This window comes from Pinus tabuliformis, chromosome 9 (assembly GCF_031772625.1).
Source record: "Pinus tabuliformis cultivar Carrire ecotype Pingquan chromosome 9, CPIR1, whole genome shotgun sequence".
Classification (NCBI taxonomy): domain Eukaryota; kingdom Viridiplantae; phylum Streptophyta; class Pinopsida; order Pinales; family Pinaceae; genus Pinus; species Pinus tabuliformis.
Window position 1 is genome coordinate 755,766,071 of NC_142307.1, and position 27,577 is coordinate 755,793,647.

General features: G+C 34.3%; 1 protein-coding gene across 3 annotated transcripts in view; it reads left to right on the forward strand.

Moving 5' to 3' along the window:
- The window catches only part of LOC149150900 (uncharacterized protein C24B11.05-like), a 37,397-nt gene extending 11,142 nt beyond the window's left edge, over nucleotides 1-26,255 (forward strand). The window contains exons 1-9 of one of the 3 annotated variants that reach the window (XM_089437791.1): nucleotides 22,439-22,478; nucleotides 22,852-22,926; nucleotides 23,017-23,082; nucleotides 23,368-23,465; nucleotides 23,846-23,883; nucleotides 24,061-24,148; nucleotides 24,260-24,505; nucleotides 25,718-25,783; nucleotides 25,864-26,255. In XM_089437791.1, coding sequence (XP_089293917.1) covers nucleotides 22,863-22,926; nucleotides 23,017-23,082; nucleotides 23,368-23,465; nucleotides 23,846-23,883; nucleotides 24,061-24,148; nucleotides 24,260-24,505; nucleotides 25,718-25,783; nucleotides 25,864-26,028 — 831 coding nt within the window. In that variant the 5' untranslated portion in view covers nucleotides 22,439-22,478; nucleotides 22,852-22,862 and the 3' untranslated portion in view covers nucleotides 26,029-26,255. Of the gene's footprint in view, nucleotides 1-22,438; nucleotides 22,479-22,526; nucleotides 22,715-22,851; nucleotides 22,927-23,016; nucleotides 23,083-23,367; nucleotides 23,466-23,845; nucleotides 23,884-24,060; nucleotides 24,149-24,259; nucleotides 24,506-25,717; nucleotides 25,784-25,863 lie in introns of those variants that run through there. The other 2 variants (XM_089437789.1, XM_089437790.1) reach the window with 2 other exon arrangements.
- The last annotated feature ends 1,322 nt before the right edge of the window (nucleotides 26,256-27,577 follow it).

Below are 27,577 nucleotides of genomic sequence, written 5' to 3' on the forward strand. Positions count from 1 at the left end.
TATATACGGGTTTTCTTTCTAGGGGCTTTATAGAGGTCTTTAAGATAAAAATTCAAGTTATCCAAGGATCATGCTTAGCGAGGTGCAATAATAGTTCTTTGAATCTACTTATATAGTATCTTTTCTTTCTTTTAGTAAGAGATTTGTACATATTTATCTCATCAATCTTTAAGGTTTTGTTAAAAGCATCCTTATTTTCATTTCTAGCAATTTTGCAATCATTATCATAGCAAGGCTTCATAAGTTTATTATTCGTTTTATATGATGTTTTGGTAGAGAACTTGCTAATAGTACTAGAGAAAGTTATAGTGAAATTACAATAATTTTTTAAAATGTTATTATTACAAATTTATATATATATGAATATGATTTATTAAATCTTAAAATAATTAAGAATTAATTAAATTTGTTTATAATTATATTTTTCTACTCAAAAAACATTAAAAGAATTGTTCAAAGGTTATCAATGTGTTCATGACATAAGAAGTTAGGAATGTCATTATTATAATCAATTTTTTGAAATTGAGTTCTAATTTGAATGTATGCAACGAATTTAAAGCAAAAAAAAAAAAAAAAAATCATATTCAACTTTAATGTCACAAATATGATAGGCTATAACATCCCAAAAAAGTTTCAAAATTTTTTAATGCCTTACTTGCACTATATACCATAAAGAAGTTGGTTTCAATTAGAGTAGTGTTCTTAAACTTAAAAAAAAAACAAAAAAAACAAAAAAACTTTAATTTTTTATATATTAAAATTAACTATCATCTTATTATACTTAATTTTTTAGTTTATAACTCTTCATTAAATCATAAATTTTCTTTAGATTTTAATACTAAAATATTACTAATGTTATAAAAATCTAATAAAATAACATATTTTTGTATTTTCCAATATATTAAAAAAAATTGCAACTCCATAATATGTAACCAAAATTAATATATTTATAATATATTACATATATCATTCATTATTTATTTGAAAATTATTGCTTTATTATAATTATTAACTATTTTTTTATTAAAATATTATCCTAATAATGTTGGACTTTATTATTATTTCAATTTCTATATTTTTTATATGATGTTTTGGTAGAGAACTGCTAATAGTAACTCAGACAGTTGTAGTGAAATTATAATAAATAGTTTAAATGTTATAAGGCTAAATCCAGAATTAATTAATTTGGTTTATAATTATATTTCTCTACTCATGAAACATTAAAATAATTGTTCAAAGGTTATTAATATTTTCGTGATATAAGAAGTTAGGGATGTTATTATTATAATCAATTTTTTGAAATTGAATTTTAATTAGTCTAAAAAAACCATCTTCAACTTTATTGGCATCACAAAAATGATAAATTATAACATCCCAAAAAGATTTCAGAATTTTCCAATACCCTACTTTTACTATATACCATATAGAAGTTGGTTTTTATTATAATAGTGTCGTTAAACTAATCATAACTATTTAAAAAAATCATTTTTTTTAAATTTAAATTAACCATCTCCTTATAATGCCTTATAACTCTTCACTAAATCATAAACTTTTTTTAAATTTTGATAAAAAAATATTTTTAATAATACAAAATAAAAAAATAATATATTTCTATATTTTCTAATATATTAAAAAAAACTTAACTACTCATAATCGTCGGTAACCAAACTTAATATATTTATAATATATTAGACCTATCATTCATTATTTATTTGAAAATTCTTCCTTTATTATAATTATTATTATTTTTTATTCAATTTTTATCACATTTTATTATAATAAATTATTATTATAATAATGTTGGATTTTATTATTATTTTTATGATGATATAGAAATTTTTAATTTAATTATAATTATAAAAAAAAAACAACTTACAATAATAAAATTATTTTAAATATTTTCAAAGTAAATAATAATAATTATCTTTATAGAATATTAAACGTGACATATATGATATTTTACAGTATAAGTTTAAACCAAAAGGGATATAATGTATGTAGATTGACCATCAATTTTAGTAGTTAAAAACCTACATAGAGACATTTTTCTTATTTCATAAATAAGATGGTTTCATATAAGTTAATTTAATTTTTGCTCTAAAATTAAATTACTACTCTTAATAATAATTATAATAATTTACAATAATTTTATATTTCTAAATTACTATTCTTACTAATAATTACAATAATTTTATATATAAAAAAATTTATAAAAATAAAATGGATAAGGATAAATTTGTTGGTAGAAATTTCTCAAAAAAATACTTGTACATAATTTAGCTCAAACTCCAAATCTAGATGCTAAGGGAAGGTTTAGACAAATACAAAATGGTGCATTGAACGATGCTGGAACTATGACGATGTGCGTTAAAGGGTGCATTGGAACTATTCTAGTGTAGCTCCAAAAACACTCAAGCTCCATCTCACCATGACATGGAGTAGTTATTCCAAAGACTAGTATGGAATAACAACTGCACATCATTCTAGGTCTGGAGGAGTTATATGTTTTGCATGTTCTAGCACAATCAATAGTCTATATCATTCGTGCCCAAGATCAACGGAGTCTCGTCTCCATAACTGACATGAAACTTATAGAAAGGAGAGCCTCCGGAAGTGGTTTAGCCAAAACAACTCACCTAGAGATCTACGACCACCATTCATCTCGAAATCACTCTTCTTTGTTCCAAAAACTACCAAAGGTGCCCCCGAGGGGAGGAAGTGGGAGTTGTGTGTTAGTTGCAGCCTACACTGGGAGGGGTGCTCGTAGTCAAAGCTGCCTAGGTTGGGACAATGTTGGACACAAACATGTCCTCAATTGGTTATGGCATAGTTGGTGACTTCACAGATAAAAATATAGTTGGTGCCATGTATTGGTAGAGTTATATGTAGGTTGGCGATTATCTACTACTATGGTACAAAAAAAGAATGGCATTGTCATCTTCCATTGTCATCTTTTGCTGGCATTTCACACTCGGAGGTCGAGAGATAACATTTGATTGGCTTCCCATGAACGCTTCATCCCATTGGCATTATTATATGGAATTGACGATTGAAGACTCTGGAGAACTCGCTCCTGATTGGAGTCTTGATGTTTTGGATCTGGTGTGGATAAAAATTTGGTGGTCACTGATCATTCACAAAACCAATTGGAATGGTTTTTCTGGGAAGTCTGGATCATTATCCCTGTGTAGGCGTTAGGGAGTCTTCTTAACTCGGTGAAATATATGGGAGCATGGTAGCTTGATACGAAGACAGGGGGGATGGTTACCTGATGTTTTCACAGTTTAAGTCACTTGGTAGTTAAAATCAAGTTGACAAATTAATACATGGATTCTTAATTAATATCATAAATATTACAACTTTTGGGTCTAATAATTGTCGCCATGTTTCTGCTCATTCTACTTATAAAAGATGCTCTAAATTCCAAGAGGAGCATGTGACAGGTACCCAAAAGAGGTAAGTAATTACAACAAGATTACTTGGGGAACGGGGGGGGCAACACTTCTAGACAATCACTTGGAGATCAATAAAGACTATCTCAGGTCGAATTGTTACAGTTATTGGATATGGTTCAATCTATGCTAGACTCATGTTCATTAATGTTGTGCGACATTGCATAACATGGATACATACTAAACAATCTACAAGAATTCCCTATAGTAGTTTCAGAGCTTTTGACCATTCCTTCCAGAAGTCGCTCCTCTAATTTCAAATTCGGTGTCATCAATAGTGTTTTTAGGGTTTGGTGTAGGGTGATAAAGTCTTCCAACAACTCCATAATAATTTAAGGAGGCCATATTTGGAATGATAGACTCACACCTGGAGAATAAACCTTGGGAATTTTCTATCTAACATAATTTCTTATATTGTCCAAAAGGTTGCATGCAACATTATTTAAATGTTCAATTTCCCCCCTTTTCCTAGATTATCTAGTTGTGGAAGGATCCTGCAAGGCAGATTAGTATGTCGAATCAGGTGGTGCTTTCCCCAGTAGTGGTGGGAGAATGTTTTGACATTGTGATCATGATTGATCCCTCACAATCTAGTGACCTATTGATAAGTCAACGATAGCTGAGGTGGCTAATGCTCACACTACTAACATGGCATTTCACTCTTCACATTTGGAGGACATAGTGGACATCGACCAACTAATAGACAGAACTATTGCAGCTAAGACAGAGCACCAAAAGAGAAGAGAAGAAAAGGATCAATCACTTCATTCACAAGGCCCATTAAACAACGCCAACCAAAAAACACACTCCGACAAAGCTAATAATCATTGTGAATTCCAGGATCACATAAGATACCAACATGCAAATAGGGATAGTGAGATTTTTGGGGGTGTCAAGAAACCATTCAAAAAAAACAGGCTAATCAATACAACGGAACTAGTTTAGAATATAGTTCTAGGAGATGAAGGTTAATGAGAAGAAGTTGGGAAATTGAAACAAAAGGCCCTGGTGCGAAGGTGGGTCTTCAATCACAAGACTAGAAGTAAAATGAAAGTTTGGGCAGAGAAAATATGGTCTATGATCGTGAAATATAGTCCCCTGATCAGCATGCTACAAAATGGGTTGTTTGCATTTCATTTCACTCACCCTGAATATGAAAACCGTATATACAAATCCCCATGGGTCATGGGTAGAGGTTTTCTATCTTTACAAACTTGGAAATTTGTTTTTGATCCTACAAAGGATAAACCATGTAGAAACATCATTTGGGTCAAGCTCCCATGCTTACCCTTAGAAATTTGGATTGAAGAAGCAATTTCCACAATATAAAACAAAATTAGGATCATATTTCATCTCAATGGGGGTATCCTTGGGGGACTTGACAAGAAAACAACATGGTTCCTGATTTAAAGAAACATGACAAGGGGCCTCCCAAAAGAAGTCAACTTATTTCGAGGAACCTGTTCCTCGAGACAGACCATCGACTACTGGCGAGTCCCATTTTGATGCCTCAATTATCATAAAACAAGACACCTCTTAACACATTGTCCAGGTCGACATAGATGGAGAAATATTGGAGGATGAACTTGGGAAGTCTCTATTGGACAATTCACACAACTAAACTCATAGATTGGCATCCTCCCCACTCCTCCTTCACTCCCCATTGATGGTTTGATTCTCTAATAAAATCCATGCCTATAACAAATAATCCACCTTCTTTTTCCCATTTTCCCATGACATCCGACATGCCCCTCCACATAATCCCACCTATGATTCCTCCTCAAGACCTCCCCTCATTCAAATAATCCCATCTTATCCAACCTTCTCTGTGTTGCAATCCCATAATTAAATCTTCAACCAACTATGCCTCTCCAATCATATCAAGGATTGATTCACATAAGAGTCCCATGAAAATATTTAGAGTACTTAGGTACCCCGAAGGAGAAGCCTCTATTCAATATTATAACTATCCAATCAAATTCAGAGCCCCCTTTGGCCATTCCTTCACTCTATTCACCAAATACTATGAACTGGAAGCCTTAGCTCAAAACTCTCAAATTGGAATGGAACCTCTACCAATCAATAAATATTTTATTGTTCTCCCAAGGCGTGCAAATAGGGGAAAAATGTAACTACCAGGGGACAAAAAAAAGGGACCAAATACAAAAATAATTGTAAACTGCACTTTCTCCCCCTCAAATCTTTGTGACCAATTTAAATATCCTCTGGTGGATAATACAATATCTTCCCCTGTTATGTAACCAGCTCAAGAAAAGATAGAAAAGATAGATCAACGCCTTAGAATTCAGCCTCTTCGAGGGGGCAACCTCCTTTACATTACATAAATGAACAATTCTTGGATGATACAAATGACAAAACCTCCTTTCTATATATAGGAGTCTAAGGAGTCACAATATAATCCAGCCGACCTAACAATAATAATATAAAGCCACAAAAATAACAATAGAGGGATTCTATGGGGCACAGAAATAACAATATGGGGGTAATAGGGGCACAACAATATAAATAAGGGGAATAACTACAATAGTAATGGGGTAATCACTAGTATTATAGGGACCCAACATGACCCTCTCCTTCAAAAAAGTGTTGTCCTCAACGCTTAAGTAGTTCTGGATACTTCTGCATAAAATTCTCATCCTCCCATGTGGAATCTTCAGCGGATAAGTTCTTCCACTTGATAAGATACTCTGAAATTGATCGATTTCGTAGCTGTCGAGTTCTTGTTTCTGTTACTGCTTCCGGTTCCAATATAATTTTTCCTTCCTCGTCAAGTTCTGGCAATATTGTTTGAATTGGGAGCTTGTCACCTATAACCTTCTTTAAACTTGAAACATGGAAAACTGGGTGCAATCGAGAAGCTGCAGGAAGCTCCAATTTGTATGCCATAGTACCAATCTTTTCCAACACCTTGTACGGACCATAATACTTTGGTGATAATTTATTATCCTTCTTAGCTTTCTTTAGGGACATTTGCTTATATGGTTGTAGCCGTAGGAATACCCAATCACCTACATCAAAACTTCTTTCACTGCGATGTTGATCTGCCTGTTGTTTCATTCTATTTTGTGCCAACACGAGGTTATCCTTTAAGAGTTGGAGGACTTGTTGTTGATGTTCGATGTGATGTTCCACTACCTGAACCTTAGAATTTTCTCTTAAATATGATGTGATGGATGGTGGTTGATACCCATAAAGTGCCATAAATGGGGTCATTTTTGTTGCTGTATGGAAGGAAGTGTTATACCACCATTCAGCCAGAGGCAACCATTTGACCCATTGTGTCTGTTTATCAGATACAAAGCAACGAAGATATCCTTCCAAACATTTGTTTACTATCTCAGTTTGCCCATCAGATTGAGGATGATAAGATGAGCTATGAGCTAACTGAGTACCAAGACAAGAAAATAATTCTGTCCAAAAATTTCCAGTGAAAATGGGATCTCTGTCACTTACAATAATCTTTGGGTTTCCATGTAGCTTTTGAACTGTTTCCATAAATGCAGTAGAAACTGTACTGGCTTTAAATGGATGTGATAATGCACAAAAGTGTGCATACTTGGTAAGTCTGTCAACTACCACCATGATGACACTCTTTCCCTCAGACTTGGGTAAACCTGTGATAAAATCCATTGAAACCTCCTCCCAACGTTGGCTTGGAATGGATAAAGGTTGTAATAGACCTGGTGTCTTAATTGTTTCAACTTTATTTTGCTGGCAAACCAAACATTCCGCCACAAACTTTTGAATATCTGATTTAAGGCCATCCCAAAAAAATTCCTTCTTAACCCTGTGGTAAGTTTTTAAAAATCCTGAGTGCCCTCCTAAGGGAGAAGTGTGCAATTCCATAAGAATCTTTTGTTTTAGCTGGGAATTCTTACAGAGGTATAAGCGATCTTTGTACCATAACGAATCATTTTGCCAGCTAAATGTATCAGAAGTACTGGAATCTTGTTGTAGCTTTTGAATAAGTGCCCACACTTCTTCGTCGTTCTTCCATTCCTCCCTTGCTTCGTTTATCCAATCTGGTTGGATAATAGAAATGGCACACAACAATGCTTCCACATCCTCATCCTTTCTTGAGAGTGCATCTGCCACCACATTTTGCTTCCCTTTTTTGTAGATGATTTCAAAGTCATAACCCAACATCTTTGTGACCCACTTTTGTTGCTCTTCAGAGGATAATCTTTGTTCTAAAAAGTATTTAAGGCTATCATGATCCATTTTTACCTTGAAGTGTCTTCCCATTAGGTAGGGTCGCCATTTCTTAAGTGCATGGAGTATTGCCAACATTTCCTTCTCATAAATAGCTTTGTTTAAAAACTTTCCCTTGATTGGACGACTTTCAAAAGCAATGGGTCTTTCATCTTGCATTAGAACAGCACCAATTCCATTTCCTGAAGCATCACATTCCACAATAAAGGTTTTTGTGAAGTCCGGTGTAGCTAAGACCGGTGCTTGGCACATTGCCTCTTTAAGATGTTCAAAGGCCTTTGTTGCTTCCGGAGTCCATGAAAATGAATCTTTCTTCAATAATGTTGTTAGAGGTGCTGCTATTCTCCCATAATTCTTAACAAACTTGCGATAATACCCTGTCAACCCAAGAAATCCTCGCAGATGCTTTATGGATGTGGGGATTTTCCATTCCTTAATGGCTTTTATTTTGCTAGGGTCTACCTTAACTCCTTCATGAGATACAATATGACCCAAATATTCCACCTCCTGGACTCCAAAGAAACATTTGGATCTTTTTGCATATAATTGTTTCTCCTCCAATAGTTGTAGCACCCTGTCAACATGTTCAACATGATCCTTCCAAGACTTGCTGTAGATTAGTATATCATCAAAAAATACTAACACAAATTTTCTAAGGAATGGTTTGAAAATTGAATTCATCAAACCTTGAAATGTTGAAGGTGCATTGGTAAGGCCAAAAGGCATGACCAAAAATTCATAATGACCCTCATGAGTTCTAAATGCCATTTTCGGAATGTCTTCAATCTTCATTCTGATTTGATGATATCCCGAACGAAGATCCAACTTGGTGAAGTAAATTGATCCATGCAATTCATCCAGTAATTCATCAATAACAGGAATGGGGAACTTATCTTTAATAGTGAGCTTGTTGAGCTCCCTATAATCCGGACACATGCGCCATGATCCATCCTTCTTGTGCACCAATACTACTGGAGCTGAGAAAGAACTTTGACTTGGTTGAATTATACCAGCCTCTAGCATTTCTGCAACCATACGTTCAATTTCACTTTTTTGGGCATAGGGATATCTGTACGGCCTGATGTTTGGAGGAACACTTCCTGGAATCAGATGAATAGCATGATCATGATCACGCATAGGTGGGAGACCTTTGGGAGTCTCAAATACCTTGGAATGATTGTCCAGGACTTTTTGGAGATCTGGAGAAATAGATGATTCCAATGTGGAAACATCTAGCGAACATAATTGTGCAATTACACCTCTTTGCTCCTTTTTAAGAAGCTTTGTCATGCCATTAGAGCTGATTATCTTTCCTGGTTTCCCTGCAATACCCCTTAATTCAACTTCCTTTCCTTCCGTAGAAAATTTGATGAAAAGTTCTTGAAAATTAAAAGCTATTGTACCCAAGGATTGTAGCCATTGGACTCCTAGTACAACATCAGCACCTCCCATTGGAATGGAAAGCATTGGGCTAGTCAATACATATTCTCCCATGGATAGCTTGATATTATGGCACTTCCCAGAGCAATTTATTGTTCCTCCATTTGCAATCATCACTTGACACTCTGGTGCTGGATATAGGAAGCAATTCAATTCTTTTGCTACCCTACAATGAATAAAATTGTGGGTGCTTCCTGAATCAATCAACACTATTACCTTTTTCTTCTTGATTTGTCCTTCTATCTTGATGGTTTGAGGAGTGGTAATTCCCGCCAATGCATTACAAGATATGGTCGGATTTATTTGTTCTTCATCTAGGCTTTGTTCCTGGAGTATATCTTCTTCTTTTGACCTTTCTTGCTCCTTTTCTTCTTCCTCTTCACAATCTATGTAGAATAATTTCTTCTCAGCACACTTATGACCTTTAGTGTATTTGCTATCACAACTGTAACAAAGCCCTTTTGCTCTTTTTTCTTCCAATTGTTGTGGTGTCAACCTTATAGGTTGTGGAAGACTAGGGGCAACAACACTTCCATCTTTATAGTTGTGAGTGGTATGCTTCCTGGTTGCCATAATTTTGCTTTCCATTTTTCTTGCTAACCTGAATGCCTTCTCTAATGAATCAGGTTCCCAAAGGCGAACATCATGTTGGATATTATCCTTTAAAGACCCTATGAACACATCAATCCTATGCTCCTCTGGAATATCTTTTACCCTTATGTTCAATTTTTGGAACTCCTCAATGTGCTCCATTACTGAACCCTTTTGTTTGAGACTTATCAATTGGCTAAAAAAAGTGTTTCTTTTTGTATCTTCATAATGTGCTATCAATTCTTCCGTAAAAATTGCCCAAGTGATAAATTGTTTACGAGAGCAAAGCCATTGATACCATACAAACTGATTTGGTTCCAAATATACAGTTGCCATACGTACCTTTTGTGCGTTTTGCACATTATTGAGATCGAAGAATTGCTCCATTTGTAATATCCATGTGGCGGGATCCTTGCCATCAAACTTCCTCATATCGATTTTTGGAATATGGTGATTCTTCGATCCAACATTAGTGTCTATGGAATCATGATTAACATTTCTTTTGTTCTCATCATGAGTTTCCTTTACTACCTTTTCACCATTAGTGACCCTTTCTTGTAGCAACTTCTTCAATTCTTCCATGTCTGTCTTCAAATCTATCTTCAAATTTGCCATCAAATCCTCCATCTTATCTTCCATGCCCTTTATCTTAGATTCCACACCATTTATCTTACATTCCACGCCACTTATCTTAGCTTCTGTTAGCTTTTGTGAGCGTGACATTTGTTGCACTTGTTCTTGTAATTTTGATATATCATGTAGCATTTCTTCCTCTTCTTCATGAGTCATGCTAGAGCTTTCAGGTTCCTTACTAGGTGTTTGCATTTTCTTTCCTCGGGGCATCAGTTACCGATAATAATGCTTTACTATGCCCTTTGAATTCCGTTAAACCAAGCTTACATAAAAATTAAAAAAAAAAAACTACACACCTTTTTTCACTTTATAGAAGCCTGATATTGAATCTGATGTATCTCCGTAATTTTGGATCATCCAGTTCTAAAATTGCTACTTGTAGTAGCCTTCTGCGTCCTCTTTTCAATGCCATAAGTCTGAGCCAAATTGGATTCTCCAAGGAAGAGTTATGTGAAATCTCCCACAGTGACTTGCTTTTAGACTGGTTCAGTAGAGAGAACTTGTACGACGTGCCACGAGTCACTGTTTCAACCTTTGAATCTGAAACTCACACACAAGAAACTACAGTCCGTCCTCTTTCTATACCGTCTTACAAAATTTCAATCTGATCCCCAGAGAGAAAGTTATGACGATTTTCCCCAGGTCACCTGTTTTGAATGTAATTCAGGAGTCTGCAAAAAGACCAACTTCCTCAGATCATATCTTCGCAAATATCGCGCAAAACGCTCTGACATTCGGACCCAAGGTTCAGCGTGATTTCTTCTCAAATGGGTTTTTTTTGCGACTTCTGAAACATCACAGAAAAAAACGTTATAGCGAAAATTCCACGATGACCTGTTTGGAGCAGCGAAACCCTAGAATCCAAAGCTCTGATACCAAATGTTATGTAACCAGCTCAAGAAAAGATAGAAAAGATAGATCAACGCCTTAGAATTCAGCCTCTTCGAGGGGGCAACCTCCTTTACATTACACAAATGAACAATTCTTGGATGATACAAATGACAAAACCTCCTTTCTATATATAGGAGTCTAAGGAGTCACAATATAATCCAGCCGACCTAACAATAATAATATAAAGCCACATAAATAACAATAGAGGGATTCTATGGGGCACAGAAATAACAATATGGGGGTAATAGGGGCACAACAATATAAATAAGGGGAATAACTACAATAGTAATGGGGTAATCACTAGTATTATAGGGACCCAACATCCCCTGATTCCACATCCATCAAGGTTAGGCATCTTGATTTTTCCATTTTTGTGCCCCGAGACCTTAGAGAGATGACACCTGAGCAGTCGTACCCAGAATGATCATAATGTCCCTTAACATTTAGGGACTAGGTCTAGTCCAAAAAGGGATATCCCTCAAAAACATTCTTCTGATACATAATCCGAATATTATTTTCTATAGGAGACAATGCTCAGTAAGGAAAAATCATGCAAACTTCTTCTTCAATTACACCCCAATTGGCATGTTTGTACCACTAGTCCTTCTGGAATGTCTGGAGGCTCTATTGCACAATGGAATCCTAATATTTTCTATTTCAAGGCCTATAAATCCACAATGGGAATTCTCCTCTCTGGATTTCGTATTGGAATCCATACCAAAATTAATATTATCAATGTCAACGCCCCGTACCAAAACCAGAAGGAACATTGGAAACAAGTTAAAAATAGTGGTATATTGGATTTGGACTCCATGATTCCAGCAGGTGATTTGAACCTCATTCTCGCGAAATCAGAGGTCTGTGGAGAATAAAGCATACTAGAAACACGTGTAATTCACTTCAAGGATTTTTTTCTCTTAGAATTGTTTCACAGACATCAGGCCTGGTACAGTTGGCCTGATATGGAGGAACGACAAATGGGGAACACAAGAAATTTCAAAAATACTTGAGTGTTTCTTGGTGAAGAATGGTCTAGCTAATCGCCTTATTAACTTGATCTCATGCATTATTCCTTCCCTGATCTTGGATCACTTTCTAATCTTGGTCTAGACAAACATAGTGAAAGGGAAGCCCTCTCCATTCAAATTTAATCACTTTTGGGTGAAAGAACATGGATTTACCAATTTGGTCCGTGAATTATGGACAAAATACAATCAAACCATTGGAAATTCAACCATGGATAATCTCAGTCACAAGCTAAAAAAGCCTAAATAGGTGGTCGAAGTTGGGTACACCAACAAAATTTCACCAAGATTAGAGAAATTATTCAAATAGATGCTCAAATCAAACTTCTCAAATATCCTCTTTTTGTTGGCTACTTCTCGGAGGCTTCCAAACAGAAGTTAGCAAACTTGGACAGAGAAAAAAGGGAAATGTTATTGTGTCAAGCTAAGGAATGAAAACAGAAAAGTAGACAAATATGGGTCGACGAAGGGAACAAGAACACCGCATATTTTCACGAGAAGACTTCTATGAATCTACAGAAAAAATCAATATGGAAAATTAAAAATGAAGCTGGGGAAATAATATATCAACAAAATGAGATACAAAATGAAGCACACAAATATTTTCAATCCTCCTTGAGAATGAGAAATGCTCCAACCACACACAATTATATGGACTTCAATTCCATATACTCTTAAATGGTTGATCAAGGGACTTGTGCCCTGTTGGAATGTCTAGTTGACAAAGAAAAAATACTCCTGACTCTCAACGCGATGACCAGGGGTAAGATCCTTGGTCTTAATGGATGGGCTATTGAACTATTCCTTATATTCCTTAACTCTCAAGACATTATGATAGATAAAATCACATATTTAGCGGAGGATTCTAGAAGTCTTGATTGGGTCTTTGGGGTAGTGAATGCAGCTTGTATTTCTCTAATCCCAAAGTCAATGGACCCGACCTCCTTATCATAGTTTCATTCGATCTCTCTTTGTAGCTCGATTTATAAAATTATTTCTAAGACAATTTTCATCGGGATCAAACTAATGCTTTCTAGATTCATATCTATCAAACAATTTGTCTAACTTGAGAAGCGTCAGATACATGATGTACTGGGAATTACACAAGAGTGCATTCACTCCATCAAAGTTTGAAAAATTGATCATTGTCTCATGAAAATCGACTTCCCAAAATATTTTGGTTGTGTAGATTGGGAATTCTTATGGATTATCCTCTCAAATATTGGCTTTGGACCATTCATGATAGATTGGATAAAGGCTTCCATCACTTCAACAATTTTTTCCATCCTGATCAATGGTAGTGCCATTGATTTCTTCATCGCATCAAGAGGACCTCGACAAGGTTGTGTCATCTCTCCACTTCTTTTCCTTTTTCTTATTAGACGTTCGAGGAGAGGTATTATTGCAACAAGGACCCAAGGCATAATCTCGAGCTACAATATTACATCAAACATTTTAATCTCAGGGTGTTGCATGACATTCTCTTTAACTTTGGATAAGTCACGGGTCTAGTCATGACCAAAGATAAATTTGTATTGATATGGCTGGACCATGAGGAGCATAACATGCAAGAGATTGTAACAATGTTTGTGTACATTCCATTCCAATGAATAGGGACTTTATATATATGGGGTTTTGGCCTAAAATCGTTGGGATATGGGATCAACGACTAATCCTGGATGATTGATAAAGTAGAGAAGTGACTGCACACTTGGTCCCACAAATGGATTTCCTTAGGTGGAAGGCTCATTCTCATTAAATCAATATTGCAAAGAACTTAAATATATTGGATGCACATTTATAAAATCTCCAAGGGTTTCATCCATAAGATCAACAACATTTTTTCCCAGTTCCTTTGGGCTGGATCAAGAGGTGTTGATGAAAAATACATCATATTAGACTAGAAGCACTCACTAGACCAGTTGAGGCTAGTGGTTGGGGCATAAAAAACATGGACATATTCAATCGAGCTCTTCTTCTAAAGAACCTTTATAGGGTTTTCATTGGTGATGGTATTTGGGGCAAGATCATCAAAGAAGAATATCTCAAAAACAAGGACCTAGTGAGGTGGATTAGTGATGCTGCTCATGTGTTGGCAATGATATCTCATTCATGGTGAAGTTTTCTCCTTTCGAAACATTGGTTCCTTGCTAATTTTTCTTGGAGCATTGACAACAGATCCGCTGCAAAAATCGGCCTTGACATCTTTTCTGGTATGGAAGGTCCTCACACAAACTCTTTTCCTTTGGTTTATTTTATTCAAAGTGTGAATATCCAAGTGCTCAAAGACATAACAGTCATTTTTGAAGCATGTCCCTCTACAACGCCTTGGATAGATTTCCAATCACTAAACAACTCAGCACATCTTTACTCTGAAGGGACAGAGTATATCCTCAATCTACAACTATCTGGGATCATTCTCCCATGAGGAGGAAAAACTAAGTTGGAAGGGATGCACACACAAAGGTCAACTTATTGTTGAATAAGCCTACCAGATCATTGATTAGTAATTGATGTTGGCCCCATTCTTGACATGGTTCCCCAGATCTTGGTGATGGTGGGTGCCACTAAAGCTCAAATTCTTTATATGGTTGGTGGCACATAATAAAATATTGATGTGGGGTCACCTCACTAAGAGGGTTTTCTTGGGCACTAGACAATGTTTCCTTTGCAGGGATCATGGATAGGAGGTCTCTCACCTCTTCCTGCAGTGCCCTTTCTCTAGATCGGTTTGGCTAGAAGTGCTTTGTCTCCTGGACTCCTCTCCTTCCCTAGACTAGAATCACATCCCTGAATAGCTCTATTATTGGTTTGTTGTGCATAAATCCCTCAGAACCCTTCCTTTCTTTCTCTTGTGGGGCATCTGGAGAGCCTATAATGCCCTTATCTTTGAATTTGTTTAGCCAACTATTCACAAAATCAACTCCTTGATTATGGTTTACTTTAAAGAATTTTAACTTGAGCCCCTCACTTCTCATCGCCTCGTGGTCACCCCTCCCACTATTCTATCAACCTCTGGACCTACTTTCGAGTTTTCTTCTTCGATGGAGTGATCTCCTTTGGGCTTTGCAGCTGTGGTATGATCATATTCCCGAATCTTGTTCACCACTACAAATTCTTCTAGTTTGGTGGTAAGGGAATGAGTACTACAATTGAGCTTCTGGCATTATCGTCCTCTCTATTCTATGCCTCATGGATCAATCTGTCAAAAATTGAAAATTTTTGGGACTCCAAAGTTATAATTGACTGGGCCAACAACCATTGCAAGCTTCAATATTTGTCCCTTCTCTCCTAGCAACAGAGAATGAGAGCCTTGTTTTTAAACAAAACTAGGATGCAGATATTTTGTCAAAAAGTGGTTTCTTTGCACCCCCGGGCTCAATCCACTTCGAGGAATTCATCTCAAATTTGGGTCAAATCACCTTATAGCTCCCCCTCTATCTCTTTTTATGTCCTTTGTCTTTTTGAGCCTTTGTTCTATTGGAATAACCTTTGCTCGTTGGATTAATGGAGTTGTTCTATCTCTACCATTGTTTCTCGGATTAAGATATTTTATGCATCTCTAGTTGTAAAAGGTGCTTCTATTAGCTATCTTTGGGATTCTCCCTGGCATAGGTCCCATATGATTGTTATCCCTCGATTTTTCTTTCTTCTCTCTATGACGATCTTAGGTATGGTGATTATATATGGCACTTGCATGGTCCATAGATATCTTCTATTCTTGTGGACACCGGAACTTTGAATATGTAACTCCTTTTATTTATTAATGAAAAAGGTGTTTTTCTTTATGAAAAGGGAAATTTTAGACAAATCCCGGGAGAGATGTAAAAAGAGTATTTATCTAAAAAGAATGTAATCTAGAAGGATAAAATATACATCTTCTTTGTTACTTAATTCTTCATATATTATATCAATCTTTGAGATCTTTATTACTTAATACTTCATATATTGTATCATTCTATGAGATCTATATAAAACCAAAATAAAGATGGTTGTCTACGTTAACAAAATCCCATTTCGAATGAGAAATTGTCCCCTGGCGTTTTCCATAGGGCATTTATTCTCTTCAAATGACAGAGACATATAATGGTGTTCTACTCCTAGAGTGGAATAATGCTCCATTGGGCAACTATGATAGTTCTTTAACAAATTTGGAACCTCAACAACAATAAGAGATTTTCTCTATTGGTATCTTCAAGGATGTGATCGTGCAAAGATTCCATTTCCAAAATCTCCATAAACCCAACCTCATTCTCACCATGGTGAAGATTGGACAAGTAGGAGGGAATGGTTCTCAATAATTATGTATTACCTAGTGACAACTCAAATGCTTTTTGTGGATTCTCCCTTTCTTTCACATGCCTTTCCAGATCCCAAATCTCTGGGAAAAGTTCAAATGCATGGAAAATGTCCAAATCCTCTGTGGAAAATCAATCATGGTCAGTATTGCACTGTGACAAATATTTTCTCTTTATGAAAATCAAGCATGGTCAACCATGGTTCAATGTCGCATTATGACAAATATTATCTCAATATGAAATATTATTCATTAGAACTATAATAATAATCCTACTATTCTTGTGGACACCAAAACTTTGAATATGTAACTGCTTTTATTTATCAATGAAAAAAGGTGTTTTTCTTTATGGAAAAGGGAAATTTTAGACAAATCCCGGGAGAGATGTAAAAAGATTATTGATCTAAAAATAATGTAATCTAGAAGGATAAAATATACATCATCTTTATTACTTAATTCTTCATATATTATGTCATTCTTTGAGATCTTTATTACTTCATACTTCATATATTGTATCATTATTGAGATCTATAGAAAACCAAAATAAAGAAGGTGGCCTACATTAAGAAAATCCCATTTCGAATGAGAAATTGTCCCCTAGTGTTTTCTAGAGGGCACTTATTCTCTTCAAACGACAAAGACATATAATGGTGTTCTACTCCTAGAGTGGAATAATGCTCCACTGGGCAACTATGATAGCACTTTAACAAATTCGGAACCTCAATGACAATAAGAGATTTTCTCTATTGGTATCTGCAAGGATGTGATCGTGCAGAGAGTCCATTTCCAAAATCTCCATGGACCCAACCTCATTCTCACCGTCGTGAAGAATGGACAAGTAGGAGTGAATGGTTCTCAATAATTATGTATTACCTAGTGACAAATCAAATTCTTTTTGGGGATTCTCCCTTGCTTTCACATGCCTTTCCAGATTCCAAATCTCTGGCAAAAGCTCAAATGCATGGAAAATGTCCAAATCCTCTGTGGTAAATCAATCATGGTCAGTATTATACTATGACAAATATTGTCTCTTTACGAAAATCAAGCATGGTCAACCATGGTTCAATGTCGCATTATGACAAAAATTATCTCAATATGAAATATTATTCATAGGAACTATAATATTAATCCTACTATTTAATATAAATCCCCTCCATTTATAATCATGGTCAACAAAGTTCTAATGCCACATTGTGACAAATATTGTCGCAATATGAAAATCACGATTTTTCAGCCATGGTCAACTATGGTCCAACATCGCATTGTGACAAAGATTGTTTCAATATGAAAATCAACCATGGTCAACCATGTTCAACCATGGTCCAATGTCAAATTTTGAAAAATATTGTCTCAATATGAAAATCAACCATTGTAAACCATGTTTATTTTACGGTTTATAATATTTATCTTAGGGTTTATATATATTGGTTTTATAATATGTATTATATGGGTTTTATATTATTCCTTTGGGTTTATAATCCCTTTATTTTTTAGTATTAATTCCTTTTATTTATTATTCCCTTGAGTTTATAATATTTATCTTAAGGTTTATATACCTTGGATTTATATTGTTGTCTTTGGTTGAATGTTATTCCCTAGGGTTTATAATCCATTGGATTTTTAGTATTATTACCTTGTGTTTGTTGTTCACCTTTCTTTAAAATATCAATCTTTTTGAACCATGGCCAATCATGGTCAACCATGGTCAACAAAGGTAAATCTTCTTCATCGATTTTCAATCTTGGCTAACCATGATCAACCATGCCCTTTTGTGTTGTGTGAAATCAATCATGATCAACCATGGTCCAACATAGCATTGTGACAAATATTCTGTCAATATGAAAATTAGCCTTGGTCAGCCATATTCCAAGGTTGCATTGTGACAAACATTGCGTTGATATGACAATCAATAATGGTCAAACATGGTCGACCATCATCCTACGTCGCATTGTGACAAGGATTGTCTCAATATGAAAATCAACCATGGTAAGCCATGGTCAACCATGTTTATTTTAGGGTTTATAATATTTCTCTTTAGGTTTATAATACTTATCCCTTGGGTTTATAATCCTTTGGGTTTTTAGTATTAATCCTTTTGGTTTATTATTCCCTTGGGTTTATTAATCTAAGGGTTCATATTACTAAGGTATAATATTGTTCATAGGGTTTATAATATTAATCCATGGGTCTAATATAAATCCCCTTGGTTTATAATCATGGTCGACCATGGTCCAAGGTCACATTGTGAAAAATATTTTCTCACTATGAATTCAATCATGGCCCAATGTTGCATTGTGAGAAAGTTTGTCTCCATATGTAAATCAATCATGGTCATCATTGCACTGTGACAAATATTGTCTCTATATGAAAATCAAGCATGGTCAACCATGGTTTAACGTCGCATTATGCCAAATATTATCTCAATATGAAATATTATTCATAGGAACTATAATATTAATCCTACTATTTAATATAAATCACTTGGGTTTATAATCATGGTCAACCATGTTCTAATGCCACATTGTGACAAAGATTGTCTCAATATGAAAATCAAGCGTTGCCAACAATGGTCAACTATGGTCCAACGTCGCATTGTGACGAATATTGTTTCAATATTAAGATCAACCATGGTCAACCATGGTCCAACATGCATTATGACAAAGATTGTCTCAATATGAAAATAAACCATGGTAAACCATGTTTATTTTAGGTTTATAATATATACCTTTGGTTTATAATATCTATCCCTTGGGTTTAATATTATTCCTTTGGGTTTATAATCCCTTTAGTTTTTAGTATTAATTCAATTGGTTTATTATTCCCTTGGGTTTATAATATTTACCTTAGGGTTTATATACCTTGGTTTTATATTGTTGTCTTCAGTTGAATGTTATTCCCTAGGTTTTATAATCCATTGGCTTTTTAGTATTTATTTCCTTCTGCTTATTATTCCCTTTGCTTTAAAATATCAATTTTTGTTAACAGTGGTCAATCATAATGAACCATGGTAAAAAATGGTCAATCTTCATGAGACATTGACAATCTTTCCCAACCATAGTCAATCATGCCCAGTCGCATCGTGTAAAATCAATCATGGTCAACCATGGTCCAATGTTGCATGGTGAAAAAGATTTTGTCAATATGAAAATCATTCTTGGTCAACCACATTCCAATGTCACATTGTGAGAAAGATTGTATCGATATGGCAGCAAATAATGGTCAAACATGGTCGACCATCATCCTACGTTGCATTGTGACAAGGATTGTCTCACTATGAAAATCAAGCATGGTCAACCATGTTTATTTTAGGGTTTATAATATTTATCCCTTGGGTTTTTAGTATTAATCATTTTGCTTTGTGATTCCCTTAGGTTTATAATGTCAATCCCTTGAGTTTATTAATCTAAGGGTTCTTATTCCTAAGGTATAATATTATTCATAGGGTTTATAATATTAATCCTTCGGTCTAATATAAATCCACTTTGTTTTTAATCATGGTCCAACGTTACATTGTGACAAAGATTTTCCCAATATGAAAATCAACCACATTGTAACGTCGTATTGTGACAAAGATTGTATATGAAAATCAACCATGGTTCAACGTCACATTCTAACAAATATTGTCTCAATACAAAATAGTATTCATAGGATCTATAATATTAATCTTACTATTTAATATAAAACCCTTGGGTTTATAATCATGGTCAGCATTGGTCAACTATGGTCCAAGGTCGCACTGTGACAAAGATAGTTTCAATATAAAAATCAACCATGGTCCAACATCGCATTGTAACAAAGATTGTCTCAATATGAAAATCAACCATGGTAAACCTTGGTCAACCATGTTTATTTTAGGGTTTATAATATTTATCTTAGGGTTTATATACCTTTGGTTTATAATATTTATCCCTTGGGTTTAATATTATTCCTTTGGGTTTATAATCCCTTTGGTTTTTAGTATTAATTCACTTAATTCCTTGGGTTTATTAATCTAAGGGTTCTCATTCCTAGGGTTTAATAATATTCATAGGTTTTATAATATTAATCCTTGGGGTCTAATATAAATAACCATTGTTAACCATGGTTCAACATCACATTGTGAAAAAGATTTTCTCAATATGAAAATCAACCATGGTCCAACTATGCATTGTGACAAACATTTTCTGCATATGAAAATTAATCATGGTGAACCATGGTGCAACATCTCATTGTCACAAAGATTGTCTCAATATGAAAATCAACCATGGTCAACCATGATAATTCTTGCATTTACAATAATTATCTTATCGTTTATATACCTTGAGTTTATAATATTAATCCCTTGGGTGTAATATTATTCCCTTGGGTTTATAATCCCTTGGGCTTTTAGTATTAATCCCTTGGGTTTTTTTATTCCCATGGGTTATAATATCAATCCCTTGGATTTTTTATCTAAGGGTTCGCATTGTGACAAAGATTGTTTCAATATGAAAATCAGCCATGGTACAACATCGCATTTCGACAAAGATTGTCTGAATATGAAAATCAACCATGGTCAACCGTGCTTATTTTAGGTTTTATATAATTTATCTTAGAGTTTATATACCTTGGGTTTATGTATCTTATGGTTTATATAACTTGGGTTTATAATACCTTCGGTTTATAATATTTATCCCTTGGGTTTATAATTCTTTGGATTTATAATTAAATCCTTTGGGTTTATTAATCCCTCAAGTCTAAAATATTAATTCCTAGTGTTTATTAAGCCCCTGGGTTTAAAATGTTAATTTTTAGGATTATTAATTTCATGTGTTTTTAGTACTGATTCCTTAGGTTTGTTGATCCTTTAGGTTTATAATATTTATCCTTTTGGTTTACTAATTCAATGGCTTTATAATATAAAAAACTTGATTTTATTAGTCGCTTTGGTTTATGATATTAAGAATTCCTTGGGTTTATAATTTAATCGCTTTGTTTATTAATCCATTGGGTTTAAAATATTAATTCATAGGTGTTATTAATATCTTGGGATCAATATTTAAAAAAAAAAATTAATAAACCCCATGAATTAATAAACCTTAGGGTTTAAATTTTATAATATATTATTTTTACATATTATATTATTAAATAGTATATTATTATTTAAAATATTATTATATTATTATATTACTATTATATATATATATAGAAGTAATAGTTATATTCCATATATAGTTAATATTACTAATATATTCAAAGTAAATATATAAAATATATTGAGAATTATATTAATAAATATATAATATTTATTTATGATAAATATATATTATTAATAATAACTAAATGTTATTATGTTATATGTGAATTATATTATAGTTTTAAGTATAATTATTAGTATATTAGCAATTTTTTAATGTAATAATTAATATTATATTAATGAGTGGTGGATATATGTTTATTAGTTTATATAAATCATATTGGTAAATATAATTGTAGATGTGTTTTATATGAGCCTTCCACATATCAATCACATTGGTAAATATGATTGACATAATGTGAAATATGATTCTCATAATGAGAGGACAATTCAAATGTTATTGGTTGGACGATTGGGATATTATGTGGTTGTACTAATTATGTATTACCTGGCGACAACTCAAATGTATTTTTTTTAATTGTTTTTTGAGATTCTCCATTGCTTTCACATGCCTTTCCAGCTTCGAAATCTCTGGCAAAAGTTCAAATCCCTGGCAAAAGTCCAATTCCCTCCTGCCTGTCGAGATGTATTCTCAACTGGACCACCACAGAAAAGTCATCTACATTGCACCCACATTTTGAGGTTTTGTTAAAGGAATCCTGTTCAAATAAATAACAAAGTAATGTAGAGACGCATAATGGTGACATCAAATGAATTTGAAGAGATGTGGCCATGCAGCAGGATGCTTAGTAAATACTCAGGTTTATCCGCATAACTTAATCTGAGGCGTTGGAGATCTATTTAAGGCACCCAACCTTCTCCTTCAACACCCGCTCTATTCCATTTAATCTCAATACCTTGCACCTGCTTTCCATTCTCTCTTTTCCATATTATTGGCAGAATACCAATTGCCTTCTCTTTTCCAGTCTCTACCTATTGCATTCTGCTGTGTATCTTCTTCTCTTCCCAAATTCAATACAATTGATCTTGTTTACAGGTTACCATAATGGATTGTTCTTACGTTTGTATTGAGTTTCTTTTAATTCATTCACTATGTAGTACGATATCCTTGTTGCCTTTGTCATGTATATAATTCAATCAAATAGAATGAGAATGGTTGACTGTATATTGCAGAGTGATCGATAATGGCGAGGGATGAGAATCGACTCGTGAAAGACCAGAGGCCTCGATATGATTGCCTTCTGTTTGGTGAGCATCACACTTTTTTCTTTGTTTTTTACGTTTCTCCATTTTCGGTGGGTATCAACAACTGTTGCATGTATTCGTTTCTGATTTCAGATCTCGATGACACATTATATCCCTTGAGTTCCGGACTTGCTCTAGCATGCACTAAAAACATTGCAGGTAATCTTGTTCGATTCAAATATTAGTTTTAGATTTTAGTTTTAGCTATGTCAAGCTTGAGGCTGCATATACCAAGTTCCTATATGGATTATTTTTAATATCCATCTTCGAGCTCTGCAACATGAAGGTGATGGGGACTAATATTCATATTCGGAAGACCTTCTGATTTGGCACTGAGAGAACTTCTGTCGGCACTTAGAGAACATGCAATTAAGATTTCTGATTTGGCACTGAGAGAACTTCTGTTGTTTGAATTTTGCGTCGGCCTGGTTGGTTGTATGACAGATTTTGTGAATCAAAAGCTCGGTATTGAAAAGAACAGAATCCCAGACTTGTGTAGACAGTTGTATACAACTTATGGTACATCCATGGCTGGACTCAGGGTAAGAATTCAATCCTTTTCGTTTGATGGAAATCAGCATGGCAATGTCAACACTAGGGTCCTTCTCTAGTGGACTGCTAAGCTCTTCTGGAATAATGTAGCTGTAATAGAGTTAGCAAATAGCTTAAAAGTAGAATGATAAGCTGAATACATTCCACTTTCCAGAGAGTCGGACACACACTTTCCATAATTATTCGCTTCTTTTCTATGACTAGCCGATTGGAATTGATCCACCGGTAACCACACTGCCAAGACTGGACCTATTGTGAAATATTGAGACCAAAACTGTGAAATCATGACTGGAGATTCTTGAATTGGGATCCATTTTTTCAATGTTAATTAGTTCATTGTTTTTTTCACCATATTGTTTGATCTATGCAGGCGGTAGGCTATGAACTTGACTACGACGATTACCACAGGTATTTAAGAAATCTCATCTCTTGTTCCTGACTATACAGCTATCAAAAGTTCCTACAAAAATTAAATAAAATTACAATGATTTTCCTTTCTTTCTTTACTTTGATTGGAATACAACTCATTGGTTCTGGCCAGAAAAAAATGTCGTGCTTAACTCAAAACAAATATTTCTTATACAGTTTTGTTCATGGAAGATTGCCATATGCAAATCTTAAACCAGATCCTGTACTGAAGAATTTGTTATTAAGCATGCCACAGAGGAAAATTGTAAGTAGAAATGGTTCCCTTCAATTTTTCCATATGATTGTAATACATGATGAAGGCGCCCTGAGGGGAAACTTGAAAGGATACTTCTTATCGGTTTATCATGTAAAACAGATATTTACAAACGGTGACAAAGTACATGCCGCAAAGGTCCTTAAGCGGCTGGGGTTGGAAGATTGCTTTGAAGGCATAATATGCTTTGAGACACTTAATCCTCCTTCGCAAACTACTGCAAACAATAATCACTTGGATATACCTGCTGTTAATTCTGTGATTCCGAAGACTCCCGTTGTTTGCAAGCCATCAAAAGAGGCCATCAGACAGGCTATTCGCCTTGCAAAGGCTGATCCACAAAGAACGGTATGGGATTAATCAACTTTCGTAGCCATCTCCCTTCAGTTATATAATTTATTTTTCCTAAATGGAGTGATTTATTCTTTTATTAAACTAATGATAAACATGCATAGCAAGCTTGATATATATTGGTGTCAAAACTTACTACTGCCATTGTATTTGAAGGTAAGTTATTGTATTTTAATGTATACTTTTGTAATGCAGTAACCATGTTAAGGATTGTTTGAGGGTAAGTTATCGTATTTGAATGTATAATTATGTAATCCTTAACCATGTTAAGGATTGTTACGATTAAGCTTCATTGTTGATATCCACCTTGATATGATTTTAATAATTTAGATATATTCGAAAAAATTTAAAGAGCACTAACTTTGTTGGGCCCAACTTGACCAGTATTTATGTCTTCCCAAAACACTGGTCATCTAGTCAGAAATCGGATCCAAATCCAGAAACATTTTCCAACGTAAACATTTCATTGTCATCTGAAAAGTTATTTATTTCATTTTAGAAATAGGTTGAGCTTAGTGGGAATTTCATTGTGGTTGGATGGAAGAATAATTTACTTAATACAAGTGAGATGGGGAATTTCAATGTTGTAGGATGGAAGAATAATCTACTTACCAAAAGTGTTTTTGGAATAATTTAATATTTTGAAAAATAGTTCTTAATCTTATGAATTTATGGTATAATGTCACTGAAGCCCACATAAACTAATTAATTGAGTTATATTGAAAAATTATACGGTCCAGATTTCACTAAATTAGAAAAAATTAAAAATATATGTGAATCTTACAAATGTCCACTTATCTCTTTTTCTACATTGATACAAAGCATTCTCCCCGCTAAACACCACGCAAACCAATTATACTATATGATAGTTTGAAAATATATACTACCCTAGATTTCAAGAGGTCAGAAATGTAGTCTTATAAATCATCCACTTATCTCCTTTTCTACATTGATGCAAGGCAACCACGAAGAGAATATTATACTCAGGGCTAAAGCATAAAATTAAAGTTTTGTGACAGCATTTGAACACGAAAGAGATTCCTGATAGGGCAATCATATCTTAAATACTGTCCATTCAACCACTTATCCTTAGAAAAAGAGGACAACATCTCGGCAACCTTACACTTCCTCATCACATGGTTATCACTTTAGGCCTTATTTCATACCACAAAACATCCGTTTTTCTAAACTTGTTTCATTTTCTGGCAGATCTTTTTTGATGACAGTCCCCGGAATATAGCCGCAGGAAAGCGTGAAGGCTTGCATACTGTATTGGTAAGACCATTTGGTTCTAAATGCTTTTATAAGTCGTCCACTCTTCTTCTAATATTAATATTAGATTTCACTGTCAATAGGTGGGCACTCCAGTGCGTACAGAAGGTGCGGATTTTGCCCTCGAAAGTATTCACAACATTAGAGAAGCTTTGCCTGAGATATGGGAAGAAGATGCAGAGAGCTCCAAAAATGTTCGACAGTCAACAGGGGCAACTGCGGCTATTGAAACTGTTGTCACTGCATAAGCCAAGATCTCGTCGAATAAGGGAGTGGGGAACCATGATAATCCCGTTGGAACTTTGCCCCTATGTAGGGGAAACTCCTATTGTCTGTAACCTTGGTACTAAAATGTATATCTGATCTGAAAAATCCTTTACCGAATACTTTAGCGATATTAGTTCTGTTACAGTTGATCAATATATCACATCACTTTGTAGCCTGCTTTAATAAAACAATATCTCTTCGGATGCTATTTTCTTTCTGCCTTTGCTTGCTCCGATTTTGGCAGCTCTCCATTAAAAGTTAATGTTTATCTCTATCCCGGGCTTTGCTTAAAAATGAAGACATTTTGAAAAGTTTATTCGTTTATCATGGTTCTTCTCCACGCCATCAGAAACAGATTCCTGATTCCTAAATGTTCAATAAAAGCATTGCTCAGATAAAAATGGATGGGAGAGTCATTGGATATAAAATTAGAATACGTTCCCTAATATGATTGACATATTAGGTGGATTTCTAATAGGACTGAGTGTTTTGTAATGAAAGAGGAAAAATAAAAAAGCGACATAATAGAAACAATTACAAATTATCCTCGAGATTGTTGTGTAAAAGGACACGATATAATAGATATACCAAAAAAAAACAAAATATATGTGGTTGCTTTCATATGTCATCCATTAAGAATGGCAATACCTTTTATTATTAGCAGTAAGTAAAATTTTCTGTATGTATTTTTATTATGTTAGTCTCTCGGGCATTCACATAATTTTCATAATTATAATGAAGTCATAGAGCATTTCAATAAGTTATATTAGTTTAAAATATTAGAGGTACAACTATGGGTTTTGGAACTTAAATTTCATAAATAGCCAATATTAAACGGTTAATCATTATATAACCTAACTACCCTAACACCTTTCCACTTAAGCTTCATTTAATCAATATTTAGCTTAACTACCCGAACACTTTTCTATTTAAGTTTCATTTGAGGTTAATATGGTCTCAATATTTTTGTTGGTATTCATATAAAAAATTACTAACCACTTTAATACATGGATAAAAAGTTTTTATATCCTCCAATTTATTATATATTTCACATTCCCTCCTTAAGCTCACATACTAATATTCTTGACACCGTCGTACCTATTCATGTGGACTATTCCACAACTTCCATACATAACTCCATGAGCCACAACACTCCAACATGTATGTATAAATAATAGATCTTACAACAAATTAATCTTAAATTAGCATACAAATCCACCTTCCACTATTGTACCTTTTTAAGTGGTTCATTCCACAACTTGACACTCCATCCTCTCTATGAATGAGAGGGATGACACCATGTGCTACAAACTTGAACATGCATGCCTCAATAATAGGTCTTACAAAAACCTTGAGGAATATGTCCTACTTGTGTCTAGGCCTTACAACTTAGACTAAACACTCTAGTGTGTTAATCATTGCAACTCTCCATGTTAACTTCTTCGCTAGGCATCACCACAATCAACTCAATCTATTTTCTTTTACCCATGTAGCTATGAGACCTTTCTCACTATATATCTTGAACCTGTG